This window comes from Sorex araneus, chromosome 1, assembly GCF_027595985.1.
Source record: "Sorex araneus isolate mSorAra2 chromosome 1, mSorAra2.pri, whole genome shotgun sequence".
Lineage (NCBI taxonomy): Eukaryota > Metazoa > Chordata > Mammalia > Eulipotyphla > Soricidae > Sorex > Sorex araneus.
In genome coordinates this window covers 1,529,446-1,548,871 of record NC_073302.1, presented here as the reverse complement: position 1 = coordinate 1,548,871, position 19,426 = coordinate 1,529,446, and the positions used below count along the sequence as shown (strand labels likewise).

Below are 19,426 nucleotides of genomic sequence, written 5' to 3'. Positions count from 1 at the left end.
CTAAGACCCAGTCTTGCCCTTGGATCTTCAGCTTCCAACAACGCCTGACTTTTGGGGTCCCCTCCTCCGGGTGGCCCCTGCGACTCAAGAGGCTGACTGTGTCCAGGAGGGGACCCTACTCCCTTACTCAGATCCCAGCCACTCTGGGAGAGCAGGGGTCAGACTTCAGCTTCTGGGGCACCCAAGGCCTGCGTCCCCCTTCCTCATAGCCACTGCTGTTTGCTGCAGGGACACGGAAACTGAGGCCCAGTGTGGCAGGACCCCTGTCCTGACCTGGGGTGACCAGCGCACGGTGGACTCGCGGGGAGGGGCAGAATTTCCCGCTCCCCCAGGACCAGTGAGAGCCTCTGCCCGGCACCACCAGCAGGGGGCAGTGCTACATTGCAGCTGGGTGCTGGCTCCAGCGCGAGGGCTGGGCGGTACCTTCCTGGCCCCACCCCCATCGGGCTCTTCGGGCAGCAGGGCGTACTGCTTGCTGGAGGCGGGTGAAGGCAGCGTATGGACTGGGACATCCTCAGCCCTGGGCCGGGAGGCCGGTAATGGGGGCAGCTGCCCTGTCCCCCACAGAAGAGGCGCTGCAGGGGGCCACCTCTGTCCCGGCCCCCGCGGGGACTGCTGAGCCCTCAGGGCCCCTCCTTCTGCCGCTGCTCCAGCCCTTCCCGCCTGAGGTCACCATCTGGGTCCCGCCACCCCTGGGACCAAGGCCCCATTAGGGTGCCCACGCCACTGCACCCCTCCCTGGCCACACGCCTTGCCAGAGGCAGGGCTGACCCGGGCCCCCAGTGCGCTGGTCAGGCCCGTCCAGGTGTCTCCAGGGCACCTGCAGCAGCACAGGCCGGGGGTGCGAGACACTAGCCAGAGCTGCCATGGTTCAGCCCCTCCCCCCAGAAGCTGGCCACTGCAGCTGGCCCACCTGGACCCGGGGCCTGGCCAGCGGGAGAGGCCCCAAGACGGCCCGCGTCTCCCCCCATCTCGCATCCGGCACTCGGGGATGCCTGGAGCCCGTGGCTGACCTTCCCCTCGGGAGCTAAGGGGGCCCGGCCACTCTGCAGGACGGCCAGGAAGGGGCCCCCAGAACTGCGGGGGGGGGCTGCCAGGGCCTCCTTCCTGGGGCTGACTGGGGCTTTGTGGCAGCTGGGCCCTGCGGGGGCCGGGCTGGGGGCTACAAGCGTTGGGGCTCCTGGGTCCTCTCCCCTCCTCTGGGGCAGGCAGGGGACAGGAGTCCCAGAGTGGGGACAGACGCACACCTGCCGGTCACTACTGAGGCCCCGAAGGCGGGGAGGGGGGCTGGGAACCCAGATGCCCTGGGCGGGCGTGGGGTGGCACCAGGAGGGGCCGCGGGAATAGTCCCACGGGGGTTGTCTCGGCAGACAGGGGCCAATGCCCTCACGTGCCCACGCTGGAGTGGGGCACCCAGAGGACACGGCCCAGTCCCCACCGCCAGCACCACCCCTGCCCGAGTGCCACAGTGACGGCGGACAAACGAGGCCAGGAGACTGGGCTGTGAAACGCTCGATTTCTTTCTCCACGTTCCCACGCCGCCGACACCGATGTCCCTGGGGCCGAGTGCGCGGGGCTGGACACAGGCTCCGAGGGGAGAGAAGCGGGCGGCCGGCCCGGGCTCCGCAGCCCGGGAAGCAGAAACCGGAGAAGCCCCACCCTCCCGCCACATCCAAGTATACAGGAGGATAAAATTACATTTGTACAAAAATAGATTTTCTACCTTTCCCGATGCTTTAGCTCCCGACTCCCGCGTGTACCCTCCGGTGCGCGCCTGGCCCCGCCCAGCCCCCAGCATCTGAAAATAGATGCGTCTCCTGGTCTTGAGACGGTCACTGGAACCTGGGCTCACCAGAGGAGGGTCCTTAGGTCCTTGCTTGCACGAAGCAAATTCATAGGAAAACGGGGGGAGAAGTCTTGGTTGGAAACGAACACGAAACGTCGGGGAGCGGGTGCGGCCCCGCCCTTGCCGTGGGGGTGGCAGCGGGTCGCACCCTAACTCGCGAGGGGGACGTCGGCCAGCCCGAGTCCTCCGGGGAACTGGGCAGGGCGGCACTCGGTGGCTAAGGGGCTGACGCCAGCATATCTGCAGGAGATCAGAGATTGTCCCACCACAGAGAACAGCGGCAGCGACGAGACGTCCCGGCGGAGGCAGGCTGGGCGGCTTCACCCGGGGGCAGTGGTGGGGCCTCAGCTCTGGCCGAGAATGGCCAACCCCCCAAAGCGTGCTCTTCTCCACTCGGGCCCCCACTGTCCCACGAGAGGCCGGTGGGTGGGGACTGGGCATGTGGACGGTACCGGAGACGGTGGGCGCAGCTGGGAGGAGCCTCAGTCCCGGCCGTGCCCTGCCAGAAGCTTCTCCAGGCCCCGCTGGGCAGGGGAGGCGTCAGGAACCTTGGAAGCCTGGAGTGGGGCCGTGGGCCTCCCCTGCCCAGCCCCTGCCCCAGCTGGAGACAGGTGGGGGCAGCCCTGGGCTCCAGGATGGGGCTAGGGGGCCAGAACCGGCCTCTGAGAGCAGAGTGGACAGCAGAGTGGACGCTCCACGCAGCCTCTGCACCACCGGGAGGGCAAGGACAGCTGCCAGGGCCACGGGCACCCGACCCGGGCCCCGCAGCCGCATCCACGAGCTTGCACGGGCTGCAGGGCCGTGGGGCCGGCGGTGTTGGGGAGGCGGGCTTGTGGAAGGGGCCTAGGGTGCTGGACAAGGTCCTTCAGATCCGAAGAACCTTCCGGAGCTGCTGGCCGTGCCCCATTCCTGCTGCTCGAAGCCCCCGGGGGGTGTGGCCAGCAGCCTCCACTCCGGGAAGGGGGGGCGGGATGGCGGCCGCGGGCCCGGGTGAAGAGCGCCACGCACGGGTGGGGTGCGGGCAGCATGGAGCGGGGGCGGAGCCCGGGACGCGGCAGAGCACACGGCTGTGCCCCCACCCCTGCAGAGGTCCGCGGCTGCTCCCACTGACAGGAGACAGGCAACAAGACATCTTTGGAAAGAAGGGGTGCTCCCTCCCCATGCCGCGGGGAGGAGCCTGCCTGCCCTGAGGTGCCTCTCGTGTTCTGGGGCCCCGTCAGGCCCCTCCCCTAAGCCTGGGCGGGCCGAGCTGGATACCCCAAAGATGGGTCTGTCCGAGCAGCAGGACCACGCCTCCCGGGGCTCGGCTCCCTGTCCGCCGCAGCTCCGGGCCCCGCGGAGGGCAGGGGGCTGGGTGGGGGTCTCACCCCAGTCCTCTCTGGTGTCTGAGGCCACCGAGACTACTGCCCCATCCACAGACAACAGCATCAGGCAATGCGGGGCACACATCTCCGGGCTGCGGCGCGTCCGCGCAGGCCAGGCGCGTGCGGCGGGGCCTAGGTCATCTGGTGGGGCGCCTCCAGCATCTCCATGAGGAAGGTGTCGATGGGCGTGTCCCCGATGAGCTTGAAGAAGAACAGGTGCTCCAGGCACTTGAGGCCGATGGAGCGCAGGGCCGGCAGCCGCAGCAGCAGCTTGGCGAACCTGCGGGAGGTGGGCATCAGGGGTGTGGCCAGGGCGGCACCAGAGTCCATGGTGCCGAGACCCTCCTGGCGGGGCGGGGCTGAGCAGGGTGGGGCCCGAGATGAGGCCAGAGGGCAGCAGCTGAGTAAGGAGGGGTGTGGTTAAGAGTGGCACGGGCGGGGCTAAGTGCAGCATGGGTGGGGCTGGGTGGGTGGGCGGGGCTAAGTGCGGCATGGGCGGGGCTAAGTGCAGCATGGGTAGGGCTGAGTGGGGCAGGCGGGGCTAAGTACGACATGGGCGGGGCTGAGTGGGTGGGCAGGGCTGAGTGGGTGGGCGGGGCTAAGTACAGCATGGGCAGGGCTGTGGGGTGGGCGAGGCGAAGTGTGGAATGGGCGGGTCTGGTGGGTGGGCGGGGCCAAATGAGGCTGAGTGAAGCAGGCCCAAAGAGGCTGAGTGGGGTGAGGCGGGGCTGAGGGGGGCGAGGGGGAGGGTCTGAGTAGGGCAGGAGCGGGGCTGTTGAGTGGGGTGGGGAGGAGCTGAGTGGGGCAGGGGCAGTGCTGAGCAGGGCAGGGAGGGGCTAAGCAGGGTGGGGTTGTTGAGCGGGGCGGGAAGGGGCTGCAGGGTGGGAGGGGCTGAGCTGGGCAGGGTGTTGAGCGGGGCAGGGGCGGGGCTGGCGGGGGGAGGGTGCTGAGGGGGCTGGGTGTTGAGCGGGGCGGGAAGGGGCTGCAGGGTGGGAGGGGCTGAGCTGGGCAGGGGGTTGAGCGGGGCAGGGGCGGGGCTGGCGGGGGGAGGGTGCTGAGGGGGCTGGGTGTTGAGCGGGGCGGGAAGGGGCTGCAGGGTGGGAGGGGCTGAGCTGGGCAGGGTGTTGAGCGGGGCAGGGCGGGGCGGGGCTGGCGGGGGAGGGGCTGAGGGGCAGGGTGGGGCGGCTGGCAAGGCTAAGGGGCTGGGCTCAGCAGGAGAGAAAGGGGCGGGGAGGGAGGCGGAGGGCGCAGGGCCAGGCGGGCGGGGCTGGGCAGCGGGGAGGCAGGGCGGGGCGGGGCGGGGCGGGAAGCTGCGCAGGGCGGGCATGGGGGCTGGGGGCTCCGTGGCAAGTCGGGGCACGGCTCTCCCTGGGCATCGGGGCCGGACAGACTGGCAGGGCCGGGCTGGGGCAGGGCCGGCGAGCGGTCGGTGCCCCGACACGCCCTCCTCGGAAAGCCTCGCGCCTGGCACTGCGGGCGGCACCTGGGCACCAGGGGGGCGCGCGGGGGAGGGCCGCCCACCGCCCCCCTCGCGGCCACGTGCTGCCGGCCCCCGCCCACGTGGCCTCCGCCCCGCGGGAGAGGCGGTGGCCGGGCCATGAACGGCTTCTCTGTTCCAGGCTGGCCCTGGCGGGGCCGCGCGGCTGGAGGGGGGCCAGGACGGGCCTTTTTCTGCTGAGCTGGCAGGACGGCTGCAGCGGGAAGCCAGGAAAAACAGGCGCCTGCCCGCCCCCAGCCCCGCCGCACGGGGGGCGGGCGGCGGTTAACCGTGCGGGTGCCAGGCGCGGGCAGACGCCCTCGGCGGACAGCCGCCCTCGGCGGGCAGCGCCAGGTGTGGGCCCAAGCGCCCAGGCCCGGGCCTCGCCCCTCCGGGGGCCGCACCGCAGGGTCAGCCAGACAACGGACAGCGCGGGGGGGGGGGGGTCACGCACCTCCCGGGCTGCTCGGGGTACTTCTGCTTGCAGTACGCCTCCAGCGACGCGTACACCTTCTCCCGCAGCGCCTCCACCTCGGTGGGGTTCGACAGCCCCTTGGAGTCTGCGGGGTCACGGGGCCAGTCAGGGGCTGTGTGGGGGCCTCCGCGCACCCCGGGATGGGACGGCCATCAGCCCGCTGGCCCCCCCACCCAGAGACCTCAGGCCCCGGGGCGGGGGGCACCTGGGTTGAAGAGCACGATGGCGCGCAGGCAGCCCAGCTCGGTCTTGTCCATCTGCATGTCCCGCATCTTGGACACCAGCTCCGTGAGCACCCTGCAGGGGCAAAGGCCGTCAGGGGGCGGCTGTGGGGTTTGTCCTGGGGCCTGCGGACTGGGAGGTGACGGCAGGGGCTCAGGGGACCCCCTTGGCAGGACGCTGCCCAGGACTCCGTCCGGCGCCTCGCCACTGGCCTACGCCCCTTCTCAGCCTCGTGAGCACCCCCAGACCCACCGGCGCACATCCCGCACACGCCTGGGACCCCGCCCACAGCACCCACCCCGCATTCCCCGGGGCCCCACGAGGACCCGGGCGGGGGGCTCGCCTGTCGAAGATGGCGCCCACCCCCGCGCTGTGGGCGCTGTTGCGGTGCACGTGCAGCCCGGTGGCCAGGAGGATGCCGTCCTTCACGGCGATGGAGCGGTGCGAGAAGGAGGCGATGAGGAGCTCGTTCCAGCCTGCGGGTCAGTCACGGGTGTCTCGGCCGGGCCAGAGGCTGGGGTCTGAGGCCCGGTGCTCCCCGGGGGGACCAGAGGACAAGGCAGCTCCGCGGGGGCCGCGGCTGCCCCCTGCCCGCCCCCCGGAAACTCACCTGCCCTCAGCAGGATGACCTGGTCGTCCAGGGGGAGCTCGGAGAAGTGGGGCACGCGCTTGGCCCACTCCACCAGGGTGAAGAGCTGCTTGTCTGCGGCTTGGCAGATGTTGGTGACGGGGTCGTTGGGCTGGGGGGGTCGGCAGGGCGTGGGCTGAGCACACGGCCCAGGCCTGCCCCCTCCCAGAGCCCCGCAGGGCCACCCCGGGGACACCCGAGAGGAGCCGGCCCGGCCCGCGACACCCTCGGGCCGCGCGGAGGGGCAGCTGGGGGTGCGGGCCGGGCACTCACCGAGCTGGGGTTCAGCCCCATGTTTGCCTCCACGTACGTCTCGGTCTTGGGCTCCACGGCCAGCTCGGCCTCCAGGATCTTCTCCACGGGCATGTCCTCGTTGGCGCTGCTGCTGCACTCAGCCTCGCTCTCGCTCCGGTCCTTGCCGCGCTGCCGCTCCTCCTGCACGGCTGTGGCGGGCGGGCCGGGCGCGTCAGCAGAGCCCCAGCAGGAGGGGTCACGCCCTGCCCGGCCCCCACCCCCAGGGAAGGGTCCCCCGAAGACCGCAGGGACCCCAGGGCCAGCACGTGGCTGGGGGCAGGTCTTGCAGCCAGAGGGGAGACAGAAAGCAGGGGTGCAGGTTGGTGCCCACCCCGACGGGGGTCAGTGAACGGGGCCTGCCTGTGCACCTCTCCCAGAGGAGGCAGGGACCCCTGCTCCAAGAACCCCCCAACTCACATGGCTCCAGGGGGCTTCAGGGCAGCCCCCCGGCCCCCACAATGCCCCCGACCACACAGCAGGGCCCCTGAGGGCAGGAGCCCCTCGCGGACACCACACAGTGACGTCTTGGGGCCGTGGACGGGGGGCAGGCTGACCACACACGGCTCAGCAGGACACGCCTGGGGAACCCTCCCTGTCCGCACCCCCCCCACCAGCACGCAGCTGCCAGCGAGCCCCACACCCCCTCCCGCGCTCCCCAGCCGTCACGCAGGGCACATGCGGGGAGCAGGCAGGGACCCCGGAACCTGGGGTGTCACGACTGCCACTTTGACAGCGAGGGAAACTGAGGCCCCAAGGCCCCCAGGACAGCCGTGCTCTCGCAGGATCCCCCAGGCGGCAGTGCCCATGTGGGACCCCCAGGCGGCAGTGCCCGTGTGGGACCCCAGGCGGCAGTGCCCGTGTGGGACCCCCAGGCGGCAGTGCCCGTGTGGGACCCCCAGGCGGCAGTGCCCGTGTGCGACCCCAGGCCCTCCTCGCTGGTGGCAGTGGAGAACTACGCAGGCCTGAGGCACTCTGTGTCGGGCAGCAGCGTGATAGATTTGGGGGGGCCTGCTTCCTACTGGCCTAGGCCCCGGGAGGGGCGTTAGGGCCATGAGGTGGTGCCCGCAGAGGCAGAGGAGCCAGGGACTGGCGACCATCACGCCAGGACCCCAGCCCCCAGGTGCGGGGCCAGAGGGGACCCTGAGCTGAGGCAGCCCCGCGCCGCCATCCCCGGAAGTGGGGGTGGGATGGACCTGGGGTGCTGTTGACGCCAGCTCAGCGCGGCCCCGCCCCCACGGGCGGTCTCCCAAGGCCCAGCTCCCTCAGGCGGGGTGGCTGAGCCCGAGCCCACAGCCCACACAGCTCGGGTCTCTCCAGCTCGGCGCAGAAAGCTGGGCCCCAGTCTCACCCATGGGTGCCTGCACACATGTGCAGTCACATTGCATTAATGCATTAACGCATGCATGCACACGTGCAGTAATAACTGCTCATACATGCACACACATACGTGCACACACACTCCCCCCACCCCCGCACACTCACACAAGCACAGGAAGGAAACAGGAGGAAACGGGGCAGGAAAAAGATGGGACGGGCAGAAAGTGGGAAAGTGGGACGGGAAGGAAACGGGACGGGCCTCCTGGAGGAGGCCGAGGGGAAGGGGTGCAGCGGGCGGCCCCTCCAGCCCGCTGCCCCAGAGGAGCCCTGGGCAGGCCTGCCCCCCGTCCTGCGCCAGCACCCCAGGAGACAGGCCCAGGCCCAGCCGGCTGCAGGGCTGTGCCCAGGCGTCTCCCAGCCGGCCGCCCCCCGCCCACGGAATGCCGCCGAGCGAGTCCGGGGCTGCCTGCATGCAGGCCCAGATGCCGTCAGCACCCCCAGCTCACCAGCCTGTGGGGTGCCCGCTGGGTGCACTGCCGTGAGCACACCTGGCCCTCGCGGGCGGCTAAGCACAGCTCCCAGGTGCCAGGGGGTCGCTGCCCACACGGCCCAGGGTGGGCCCGAGCAGGGCCACACCCCACCCACTGGTCAGGCACACAAGCTGGCCCCCCGGCCCTCCCACCGCCTCATGCCCAGTCAGGCCTCTCCGGCCCCCAGGACAGTGGACAGGGCCCCCTGCAGCCAGAGTGAGCTCCAGGGTCCCGCGCTGCTTCCTGGGGGAGCCAGGAGCCGGGGGGGAGCCGAGACCCCCGTGAGTGTCGTGACGGGCCCAGACAGCACAGGCGAGCTCAGGAGGGGCCAGCAGCACCGAGCAGCAGATCCAGCCATCCCCGAGACCCCAGTGTCACCAGTGTCTTCCCTGCGCCCCAGTTCTTGGTGACGGTGGGGGCTGCCTGAGGAGCCGGGTACGCAGCCGCCCCCCACTCAGACTGTACGAGGCGTCAGTCTGGACACGGGTGGGGTTCAGCCTGGGCAAGGTCCCTCTGTCCCTCCTGGTGGCGGGTCAGGCACAGCCAGTCAGGCCACTGTGGGGGTCTGCGCAGTGCCAAACTGTCCCCCACCCCCAAGATGTCCGCTCTCCACGCAGCCCCCGGAGACACGTGTCAGGGCGCAGACAGGCCAGGGCCTTGGGAGGTGCCTCCCTGCCGAGCCCAGCTCCACCTGCACCGCGGGGTCCCCAGGGGAGCCCCAAGTCCCGACTCTGGTGCCGTGTGCCGCCTCAGAATGCCCCATCAGCCAGAGGCAGGCGCCTTGGACACGCTGGACCATCTGGGCGCCTCAGTTTCCCCATGTGCCCTCGGTCAACAGGTCCTGGAGGAGCACCACAGCCCTGTGGAGGGTCCACCCACATCCGTCAGCATGGCGGAGCCCCCAGGGGCTGCTGGGGAACAGGGATGTGATGATTTCCTGGCATCGTGCGATACCCCCTGTACTCACCCCTGTGCCCCACAGCCATAGACCGGGCTGAGACCCAAGGCCAGAGGCCTCTGTGACCCTGTGACCCGTGCAGCTGCAGCCAGACAGAGGGGGGGTGGCCAGGCTGGCCCTGCCCCCCAACACTGTTCCCCACTCACTGGACAGCAGGACCTGGAGCCCAGCTCCCCTGCACTCCGCTGCCGGTCCCCACTCCAAGCTGGCCCGGGGACCGGGACCAAGGGACTGGAAGCTCCAGTGGGCAGCGCCCTGCGGCTTGCCAGAGTCCGCCTCCTGCAGGGTGGTGAGAGGCGCACCTGCCCGACGGGGGGCCTCTAACAGGAAACGCAGGAACCCCCAGAGGAGACTGGGGGAGAGCGGAGTTCGGGGCGCCCTGAAGCGGCACTGCTGGCCGCAGAGAGTGAGCACCCCACGACCAGACGGAAAACCAGGGGGCCCATCGTGCTGCTGAGGCAGGCGGCCTGGAGGAGGGCGGAAAAGGCCCCACCCCACCGGCCCCACCAGCTGCTGGCCTGGCCCCGCCCCTGCTCCGCCCGCCCACCCCTGCCCTGTGGATCCACCAGTTGCAGGCCTGGCCCCGCCCCTGCAGGCCTCACCCCCTGCTCACACCCTGTCGCCCCACCAGCTGCAGGCCTAGCCCCGCCCTATCCATAGGCCCCGCCCCCTGCTCACACCCTGCAGCCCCACCAGCTGCAGGCCTGGCCCCGCCCCCTGGCCCGGCCCCGCCCATTGGCCCGGCCCCGCCCCGCCCCGGGCCTGCCCCTCCCGCCCGCCCGCCGCTCACCTTCCCGCTTCATGCCCATGGCCAGGCACTTCTGGTAGCGGCAGTACTGGCAGCGGTTGCGCTGGCGCTTGTCGATCAGGCAGTCCTTGTTGTCGCGGCACGTGTACGTGAGGTCCTTGCGCACGGTCCGCTTGAAGAAGCCTTTGCAGCCCTCGCAGCTGTACACCCCGTAGTGCTTGCCTGGCGGGCGGCGGCGGGGTCAGCGCCTCCCGGGGGGCCCGCCCCGCCGCCCGCCGCCCCCCGCGCCCTACCCGAGGAGCGGTCCCCGCAGATGGCGCAGATGTGCTTGGTGAAGGCGGCCATGCTCCCCGACGGGTGCGCCGGCACCTTCAGCACGCCGTTGAGGCCCAGCGGCGGCTTGATGTCCTCGCTGCTGCTGCTGCTGACCGGGTTCATGGGCGAGCTGAGCTGGGGAGGGGACGCGGGGGTCACTGGGCGGGGACACGTGGCCGGGGAGGGGGGTCCCGAGGGCCCTGGTGCTGCTGCCTGAGGGACACTCACCCATGACTCAGCACTTTTGGTTCCCTGGGTGCCCCCCCTCCCCGGCCCCGTCACCCAGCCCAGCATTTCCCGTTTACCCCCAGTCAGCCTGTCTCCACTGCCCCACCCCCACGCCAGTCTCCTCCACTCCAGCTGTGGGACCCTCGCCTGGCCTCGGGAGCCCTGGCTGACTGACCCTCCAGGACACTGTTCCAGGGGGCACCGGCGGTGAGGTCAGGCGAGAGGGGCTTGGCGGATCCCGCCTCCCCCATCCCTGCACCTGGGGATACCCTGGGTGACGGAGCCAAATACCCCAGCTTGCTGAGGGGGTGGGGCCACGGCTGCCCCCAGGCCAGCCCCAGGCAGAGGGCACCACCCAGCTTTCGCCAGGCCTATTCCACCCCTGCACCCTCCCCCCGCCCACTGGGGGGTGACAGCCATCCTGGACCCCAGCACCCACTCCTGCTGGGGAGGGGTTCCTGGAACCGGCCACCAGCACCTGGAGGCCCCACAGGCTGGCCCTGGGCACCAGCTCTCGGGTGCAGCTTCCTGCGGGGCCGGGGCTTCTGCCCCCGCTCGCGGCCCACAGAGGAACTGGGGCATTTCCTCTCTGCCGTTTCCTCTCTGGTGGCCCCTAACCACAGGGGGGGCACCTGCCCTGTCTCACAGCCCTGGGAAGGCCTTTGCCCTGGGTAAACTGAGGCAAGGGGCCCTGCAGGAAGCAGCTGCAGGGGGCGAACTCGCCAGGGCCGCTTGCAGGAGCCCCCGACGCTCAGCAGCGGGCACAGAGCTCGGGGACGCCCGGGAGACGGTGCTGGCACGAGGGGGGGGGCAGGCGCCAGGCCTGGGGAGCAGCAGGCGAGGGGCCAGGGCGGGGCCTCCGATTCCCCTTTCGCATCCCTGGGATCCATTTCACTTCCTGCCTCTTCCTATTGCTCTCACTCACCCCTTCCGTCCCACCACACCCTTCCCGCCTCATGGGCCATGGCCCTGCCACACACAACCCGGCAGGTGAGGGGCTCCCCCGCTCCACCCGCCATGGAGGGGCCTCACGACCTGGTGCCCACCGCCAGGGCCCAGCATACATGCTGCCCACAGGAGCAAGGCTGGCCGGCACCACAGCGCTAGGCAGAAGGCCAGCACCCCCCCCGCGCCCGGCCCCCGCCTCAGCAAAACCGGAGAACGCTGGTTCCAGAAACTGTGTTTGCGGTTGTGGTTTGGGGGCAGAGGGTGGGGGCACTCGCCCCCGCTCCACCCACAGTCCCAGGAATATGGGGAACCCCAGGTTTCCAAGACAAACCACTGAAGCCAGAAGCTGACCTCAGCTTGCGGGGGGGGGCGGGGGGTGGTGGGGGCACAGAAGCCCCTGGGAAGGGCAGCCAAGCCCAGCATAGGGTCAGCGCCCCCCCCATCCCTGCAGGCCCTGGGGCCCCACACAGGAGTCTCTATCTGCCCCCCATGAGCTGCGGCTCTGAGGCCAGAGAGCAGGACCCAAGGGCCCCCATGTCCACCTGCCCTGATGGGCCCCACAACGGCAGGGAGGCCTGAGGCCAGCCAAGAATCCCACTGGGCCCGAGGTGGTCTGGTCCTGGACCCCAGAGGACAGGTGCGGCCCTCCTGACCGGCAGCCTGCGTCTGGAAGGCCAGCAGCGGGCACTGCTCAGCCTGACCTTGCCATGGAGCCCCCAAGAGCCTCTGGCTGGGGGTCTGCAGCAGGCAGGGGGGCTCAGCAGCTGCACTGCTGACCTGCACCCCTGCACTGTCAGCCCCCCCTGGCCAGTCATGAGGCCGGACCCAAGGGTGCGTGTGTGGCCCGGCATGCAGAGTGGAGTGCTGAGACAGCACAGGGACTCGGGGACAGCTGATCTGACACTCGCTCCCCTGCAGGCTGGCTGGACCCCAACATGAGAGTCATGGGGGCCTCGGGCTCACCCCTTCCCCTGCAGCACCTCTCCCTGTGCACACTGTGGCCCAGGCCACATACTGACTCCTGTGCAGTCGGGCGGGACATACAGGGTCCCCTCAGTGCCGCCCCGGTCATGAAGCCCCTGGGTTGGAGGGTAGGGACGGAGCTGGGGGAGCAGCGAAGTGGCCACCTCTCAGAGCTCTGAGCCATGGGAGCACCCCGGGGGGCCCCGGGGGCTAGGGGGACAGTAGCGGATAGAAGACAGCCTGGCTCCAACCCTGGAACCAGGCACATGCGCCCCAGGAGTGTTCACAGCACCATCCAGCTCCATGGCCCCGCCCCTGCCGCTCAGGCCCCCCAAGCCCCGCCCCCGCCGCCAGGCCCCGCCCCCGCCGCCAGGCCCCGCCCCTGCGCTTACCTGCGGGCTGCCCGTGCCGAAGCCCAGGGTGGGTGTGGTGGGCACCGACATGGAGTGGGGGCCCATGGGGGAGCTGATGACCGAGAAGGGTGGACCCATGCCGTTGATGGGCGAGTGCAGCTGTCCTGGGGAGCCGAGCGAAGGGCCGATGGCGGGCCCGAGGGAAGGATGCAGGGCGGGGGCGGCCATGGAGCCCCGCCCCGCGGGGGAGCCGAGAGACGAGGAGCTGACCTGCGTGGAGAAGTCTGCAAGAGAAGCCGCGCTCAGGCCCCGCCCGCTAGACTCAGGCCCCGCCCACCACGCTCAGGCCCCGCCCACTACACCAGGCCCCGCGCACCGCCCCGCTGTCCCTGGTGCCCGCCACGGCCGCTAGGCCCCAGGTCCTGAGCGGGACGGCCGGACAGCAGGACTGCCGGACAGCAGGCCGGCTGGCCGGCAGGGCGGGCAGGAGACCGCGGGGCGCGGCTGCCTTCCCACGGCTGCGCTGGGCGCCGGGCCCTGGCGGCGGCTGGTGCGCAGGCAGCTGCGGGGCCTCCCACGCCGCCCTTTCATCTCGGGGCCTCCACGCCTGGCCCACGCTCGTTACGCCCGCCCCACCCAGAGGGCGTGCTCATGGGGCAGGGGGTCCGCGGGCGCCTCCGCGCGCCCACCACTGGAGGCGGCGGAGCCAAGCCCCCCTCCCCCCCCACCCCGCAGCCCCCGGGGCTGCCCCAACCTGGGCTAGAGAGCTGCCCACAAAGGTTGGGGACCCTCCTCCGGGCCCATCGCCCACGCCGTCCGCCTAAGGGCCGGGCCCCCTGCCCATACCTACAAACCCCACAAACTAGGGAACCAACAATCCACTGGACGGAATTCCGGCCTGACACCTGCTGGCTGAGGCGGCACTGCCCAGCCCCGGCATCACCACATCCGGAGTCCCCAAGGTCCCCAGGCGGAGCCCCGGGGCTGGCCAGAGGCAAGGCAGGGAAGGGGCCACTCGGAGGGCAGGCACCAGGTCACCTGCAGATGGCTGGTGTCACCGAGTTCTCATCACCCGTCCTGCTGGCCGAGAGCTCTGCCCGCCTCTGGGGCCACGTGCACTCCCACGGCTCTCGCCACCCCCGTGCGCAGCGCCGGGGCGGGGGGTGGGCAGTGGCGGGCTCCAGGCTGCCAGCGGACACAGGACAGGGCTTCCACAGCGCAGTGGGGGCTCTTGCTCCCGCACCCGCGCATCTGTCCCTGGAAGTCTGGGTGCAGGGGGGTGACGGCAGGGCTCGCCCCAGCACCCAGATGAGAGCGGGCGGCTCCCCGGGCACGTGCCCCGCCCTGTCACACACCCTCCCACCAAACAGCGAACGGGAGCCCTCCAGCACTGTGGACGGTCCCAGGAACCCCAACAGTGCTCACGCACCCCCAACAGTGCCTCGATGCCCAATAGTCCGACACCGACAGTGTCCTGCTCCAACTGCCCACAAACCCCAACAGTCCCACCCCCAGTGCCCTGTCCCCCAGTCTGTCCCCAGTGTCTGTCCGTCTGTCCCCCCAGTGTCTGTCCGTCTGTCCCCCCCAGTGTCTGTCCCCACAGTGTCTGTCCCTTACAGTGTCTGTCCTTACAGTGTCTGTCCCTTACAGTGTCTGTCCCCCACAGTCTGTCCCCCCCAGTGTCTGTCCGTCTGTCCCCCCCAGTGTCTGTCCCTTACAGTGTCTGTCCCCACAGTCTGTCCCCCCAGTGTCTGTCCCCCACAGTCTGTCCCCCCAGTGTCTGTCCCCCACAGTCTGTCCCCCCAGTGTCTGTCCCCCACAGTGCCTGTCCCCCACAGTCTGTCCCCACAGTGTCTGTCCCCCAGTGTCTGTCCCCACAGTGTCTGTCCCCCCCAGTGTCTGTCCCTTACAGTGTCTGTCCCCACAGTGCCCTGTCCCTACCGTGCCCTGTCCCCTATAGCGTCTGTCCCCACAGTGCCTGTCCCCCCCAGTGTCTGTCCCCAGCAGTGCCCTGTCCCCCACAGTCTGTCCCCAGTGTCTGTCCCCACAGTGCCCTGTCCCCAGCAGTGGTGTCCCAGCAGAGCCTCGCCCGAGTCTCGGTGCAACCCAACTGCGCCGGGCGGCACCCAGAGGCCCAGCAGCCCCTCCTGGCAGGCCCCCCGGGCACTTCCTGTTTACAGAGCATGCCCAGGAGGGATGACAATGGGCTCTGGTGACAATGGTCCCTGGTGACAATGGACATGTGGTTTCTGCAGTCTAGGAGTTCCTGGCCAGGAAGGGGAGGGCAGAGAAACTCCCAGCACATCCTCCGGCCGAGCCCCCCCAGGCCGCCTGGACTCTCACTCGGCTCCAGCCAGCGCCCGTCATCAGGTCCTGCACGGCCCCGCCCCCGCCCCTCCGAGCCACAGCCAGGTCACGCTCCAACCCCCACCCCAGCACCTCACAGCGCCCCACCTGCCCCCGGGTCCGGGGGGATGACGTCCTGGGCAGAGTTGGGGGGACACAGAACTGCCAGTAATGCTGCATCTGGGCAGACACCCCTAGGTCCATAGGCAAAGGGACAGGGGAGGGTAGTGGCAAGCAAACAGGTAGGCTGTGCGGGCGTGGGGACGGGGAGGCTGCGCGGGCGCAAAGGCAGGGCAAAGTTGTATGGGCGCAGGGGCAGGGGAGCCCGCCTGCATGTGAGGGCAGGGCAGGGGGAGGCTGTGCGGGCGCAGGGGTAGGGGGAGGCTGTTCGGGTGCAGGGATGGGAGAGCCTGCCTGCATGTGAGGGCAGGGCAGGGGGAGGCTGTGCGGGCGCAGGGGTGGGGGGAGGCTGTTCGGGTGCAGGGATGGGAGAGCCTGCCTGCATGTGAGGGCAGGGCAGGGAGAGGCTGTGTGGGCGCAGGGGTAGGGGAGGCTGTTCGGGTGCAGGGATGGGAGAGCCTGCCTGCATGTGAGGGCAGGGCAGGGGGAGGCTGTGCGGGCACAGGGGTAGGGGAAGGCTGTGTGGGTGCAGGGACGGGGGAGCCCGCCTGCATGTGAGGGCAGGGCAGGGGGAGGCTGTGCGGGTGCAGGGACGGGGGAGGCTGTGCGGGTGCAGGGATGGGAGAGCCTGCCTGCATGTGAGGGCAGGGCAGGGGGAGGCTGTGCGGGTGCAGGGATGGGAGAGCCTGCCTGCATGTGAGGGCAGGGCAGGGGGAGGCTGTGCGGGCGCAGGGGTAGGGGGAGGCTGTTCGGGTGCAGGGATGGGAGAGCCTGCCTGCATGTGAGGGCAGGGCAGGGGGAGGCTGTGTGGGCGCAGAGGTAGGGGGAGGCTGTGCGGGTGCATGGGTAGGGGGAGGCTGTGCGGGTGCGGAGACAGGGAGCCCGCCTGCATGTGAGGACGGGGCGGGGGAGACTGCAGGTGAGGCGGGGGAACTGTGCGGGGGCAGGGGGGAGGCTGTGCGGGCAGAGAAGAGTAGTAGTTCTGGCTCAGGCGGCAACGGGCGGGAGCAGGTCCGAGCGCCTGCAGGCTCAGACAGGCAGGTCGCCGAGGTTTCTCGGGGGAGGGAAGGGACAGTCCCCCCCCCCGGCATTTCCTGGACAGCACATGCGGCCCCAGCAGAAAGCGGGGAACCCCCCTCCCTTCCGGCCCCGGCGTGTCCGGCAGGAGGCAGGAAGTGCGGCTCCCGTCAGGTACCTGCACCCTGTCCCCAGAAGGGGCCCGGGGAGGCCCCTCGGTGTCGGGGCTCCAGCTCCTTCCAGCCGGCATCTCCCCAGCGCCTGACCACAGAGCCGGGGGGGTCCCCGCAGCCAGCCGGGGCTCGGGGGTCCGGGAGAAACCCCTTCCCTGCCCTGCTGGAGACACAGGGGCGACAGGACCCCCAGGGGCTGAGGGGACACCCCAAGGCCGCGTGTGGCCACCCGGGTCCCAGGGGCTCCAGCAGGTTCAAGACAGCAAGCCCGAGACCCTGGGCCCCAGGCAGCCCCCGCGGCACGGCCAGGCCAGTATCCCCTTCACACCCCCCAGCCCAGCCCTCTGCCAGAGTAGGAAGGGGTGCGGAGGGCGAGCGGGAGGACACAGGCCCGTGTAGGGAGGCGAGGAGGGGCCGTGGGAGGGCAGAGAGCAGCCTGTGGAAGAGTGAGTAGGGGCGGGCGGGACAGAGACCAGGATGGAGGGGTGAGGAGGGACGGGCGGAGGCAGAGACCAGCACGTGCCACCCGCTGGCCTGAGGTTCACCCGAGACTCAGGAGAGCCACAGGACGGGCGCCAGGGCCCGGGATGTGAAGCCCGCCGTGGGGCTCACCCCGGCCCGAGCAAGGGAAGGGGGCGGGCAGCGGGGAGGCACTCGCAGGCCTGTCTCCCGGGACCCCTGCACCCGCGCAACAAACAGGCCCAGGGCCCGGCCCGGAGCAGAGGCACAGGAAAGGCCGGCGGGCGGGTGCACGGCCAGAAACCACGCACGCCAGGGCGCTGGGCACCCCCCCAGGGCACCCCCAGGGCACCCGAGCCCTCGGGGAGAGCCCGCTGCAGTCTCGACCCTCCACCCTCAGGCAGGGAGGCCAAGCGCTGACTGAGGGGAGCAGCCCCCACGTGAGGCCCAGGGCGGTGCTGGGCACAGTAACCTGAGCACCAGCCCCCCACACAGCCTGCACCCCTTCAGGGTCACCACCCTCGCCCCTCCACCCCCTCACCTTCTCCGTGCCCCCATGCCCCCTCCAGCTCCACCACCCCACCCTGGTCTTCGCCCCCACCCGACCACTCCACGCCTGTCCTCAGCGCCACTGACCCTTCCCCGTGGCCGGCCCAGCTCCTGCAGCAGGGAGGGGACCGGGACCACACAGGCCGCCGGGGGCCGGGCTCCGTGGACGGACGGGCAGGGCGGCAGCGTGTGGGCTGGCAAGGACCCCCCGCCCACCCCGCGGGGCCTGCGGTGGGGCCCGGCCACGGTGGGGAAGTGGGCAGCAGGCGGGAGGAAGAAGTGGCCAGAGGTTCCCGTGACAGGCCAGTGGGGCCCCGCCTGAGAGGGGCCGTGGCAGCCCCACCCTGGGCCCCAGACCTGGCCACCAGACTCACCCGAGGCCCCTCCCTCGGACCCCCCCCGGCGGGCAAGGACAGCGCGGCGCCAGGCGCTCAGGGGTCCCAGCCCTGCTCAGCGGCCCCTCCCCGGGCGCCCCGGGTGGGCACAGCGGGGGGCAGACGAGCCCGGTGCACCCCGGCCCTCAGCTCTACACCCGCAGGCGTGCTGGGCAGCCTGTCGCCGGGCTGCGGACGGAGGGTCAGGCGCGGGTGGGGAACTCCTGGGCTCAGCCGCGGCGCCACTGCCGGGCGGCGAGCCCTCACGTGCCTCCCCAGGCAGCCTGCTGGAGCGTGCCGGAACATTCTAGAACAGGCAGACAGCAAAGGTGGGGCGAGGATCTGGCCAGGGGCCGCCCCTGACCCCCCTCTGCCCACTGAGTCTTCTCATTCCGGGGCGGTGGTGGGGCCCAGGGGTGGGCGTGGCCGTCGGGGACCCCCCACCACTCCCGGGAGCCCCGGCCCGTCTCCGATGTAGGGGCATCGTGTGCGTGTGGACGAGAGCTCCCTGCTGGGCGCCCCCACCCCTCGGCTCCCTGCGGGCCCAGCCAGCCAGCCCTGCACCCCAAGGCTCCCGGCACCCAAGGAGCAGAGGGGACCACAGCCCCGAGGAGGCACCCCACGGCCACACGGACCCCCCCCCTCAGCAGGCCTGCCCCCCATGCCCGCCTCCCCGCACCACCTGAGCTGCACTGTGCCCATCACCATGCCGGCGGGCATCCGAGCAAGCCGGGCGCCGGAGGGGGACTGCCAAGGCCACCCTGACCCCAGCCCAGGTGCTCGGAGCCCCTGAAGGGGCGGGGGGGACAGCCTGGTTCTGAGAGCCTGGGGGGTCCCGACATCCCGGCTGGCAGCTCAGAGCACCCGGGAATGAGCCCAGCGACCAGCCCTGCACCCCCCACACGCCCGGAACCCCAGCCCATGACCCGCCTCGGGGCCACCGCTAGGCACTGCCCACGGCGAGTCCTCAGCCCCCACGGCGAGCACTCAGGAAGAAGACCGCAGCCCGGAGGCCCCAGGTGCCCCACGGTACCCAGGGGGACGCCCGCCGGCCCCTGCACACCCCCGGGTCTGGGGGCAGCCCTGGAAAGGAGGGGGCTCACGCCGAGGGGCTGGGGGCCCTGGGACGCTCACGGGAAGGGGCCGCCACGGCGCCCATACGTGGCCGTGTGGACTTGCCCACCCGGGGGTCTCACCCTGTGCCCTCCCGGCCCCAGGCCCGCTCACCTGCCTGCCACCTGCGGCGCCTGGACAGGGCGGCCAGCAGGGGACGCCTCACGGCGAGGCCTGGTGGGGCGGTCCCGCACACGGGGGGCCCCAGCAGCCCCCACCGGCCCTGGCGCCGCAGCATGGTGCCCGGCGGGCACTGAGGGCCGGGCCCGTGTCTCCGCTGCCAGCTGGGTGCCCGCCCGGGGGCGTCTACGCGGGCCAGTTCCCCTTTTGCAGGCCGCGGCCCCCGCAGACACCTGGGCTGGGCTCCGGCGGCTCCCATTGGCCCCGGGCCGGCGTGGCTGCCAGCAGGTGGGACACGCCCAGGCGGGGGGGGGCAGTGTGACCCCCACACAGAGAGGGGGCTGGCCTGGGAGGCTGGGGGGGCAGACACGGGGGGGCGGGATGGTGGGGGGAGGCTGGCCTGCAGGGGTGCAGTGGGGCTCAGGACGACGGCGGGGTGGCCGGAGGGTCCCATGGACAGCCACGGGCTGGGCTGCCGTGCAACGCCGC

The 19,426-nt window shown here is 71.3% G+C and overlaps 1 protein-coding gene across 1 annotated transcript in view; it reads right to left on the bottom strand.

Moving 5' to 3' along the window:
* Positions 1-1,502: 1,502 nt before the first annotated feature.
* Positions 1,503-19,426, bottom strand: part of RXRA (retinoid X receptor alpha) — a 33,892-nt gene continuing 15,968 nt past the window's right edge. Inside the window, exons 2-10 of the mRNA XM_055133088.1 lie at positions 12,706-12,950; positions 10,153-10,309; positions 9,902-10,081; positions 6,286-6,455; positions 5,995-6,124; positions 5,728-5,860; positions 5,368-5,459; positions 5,142-5,247; positions 1,503-3,490 (exon numbers count right to left, since the gene is read on the bottom strand). Coding sequence (XP_054989063.1) covers positions 3,343-3,490; positions 5,142-5,247; positions 5,368-5,459; positions 5,728-5,860; positions 5,995-6,124; positions 6,286-6,455; positions 9,902-10,081; positions 10,153-10,309; positions 12,706-12,950 — 1,361 coding nt within the window. The 3' untranslated portion in view covers positions 1,503-3,342. The remainder of the gene's footprint in view (positions 3,491-5,141; positions 5,248-5,367; positions 5,460-5,727; positions 5,861-5,994; positions 6,125-6,285; positions 6,456-9,901; positions 10,082-10,152; positions 10,310-12,705; positions 12,951-19,426) is intronic.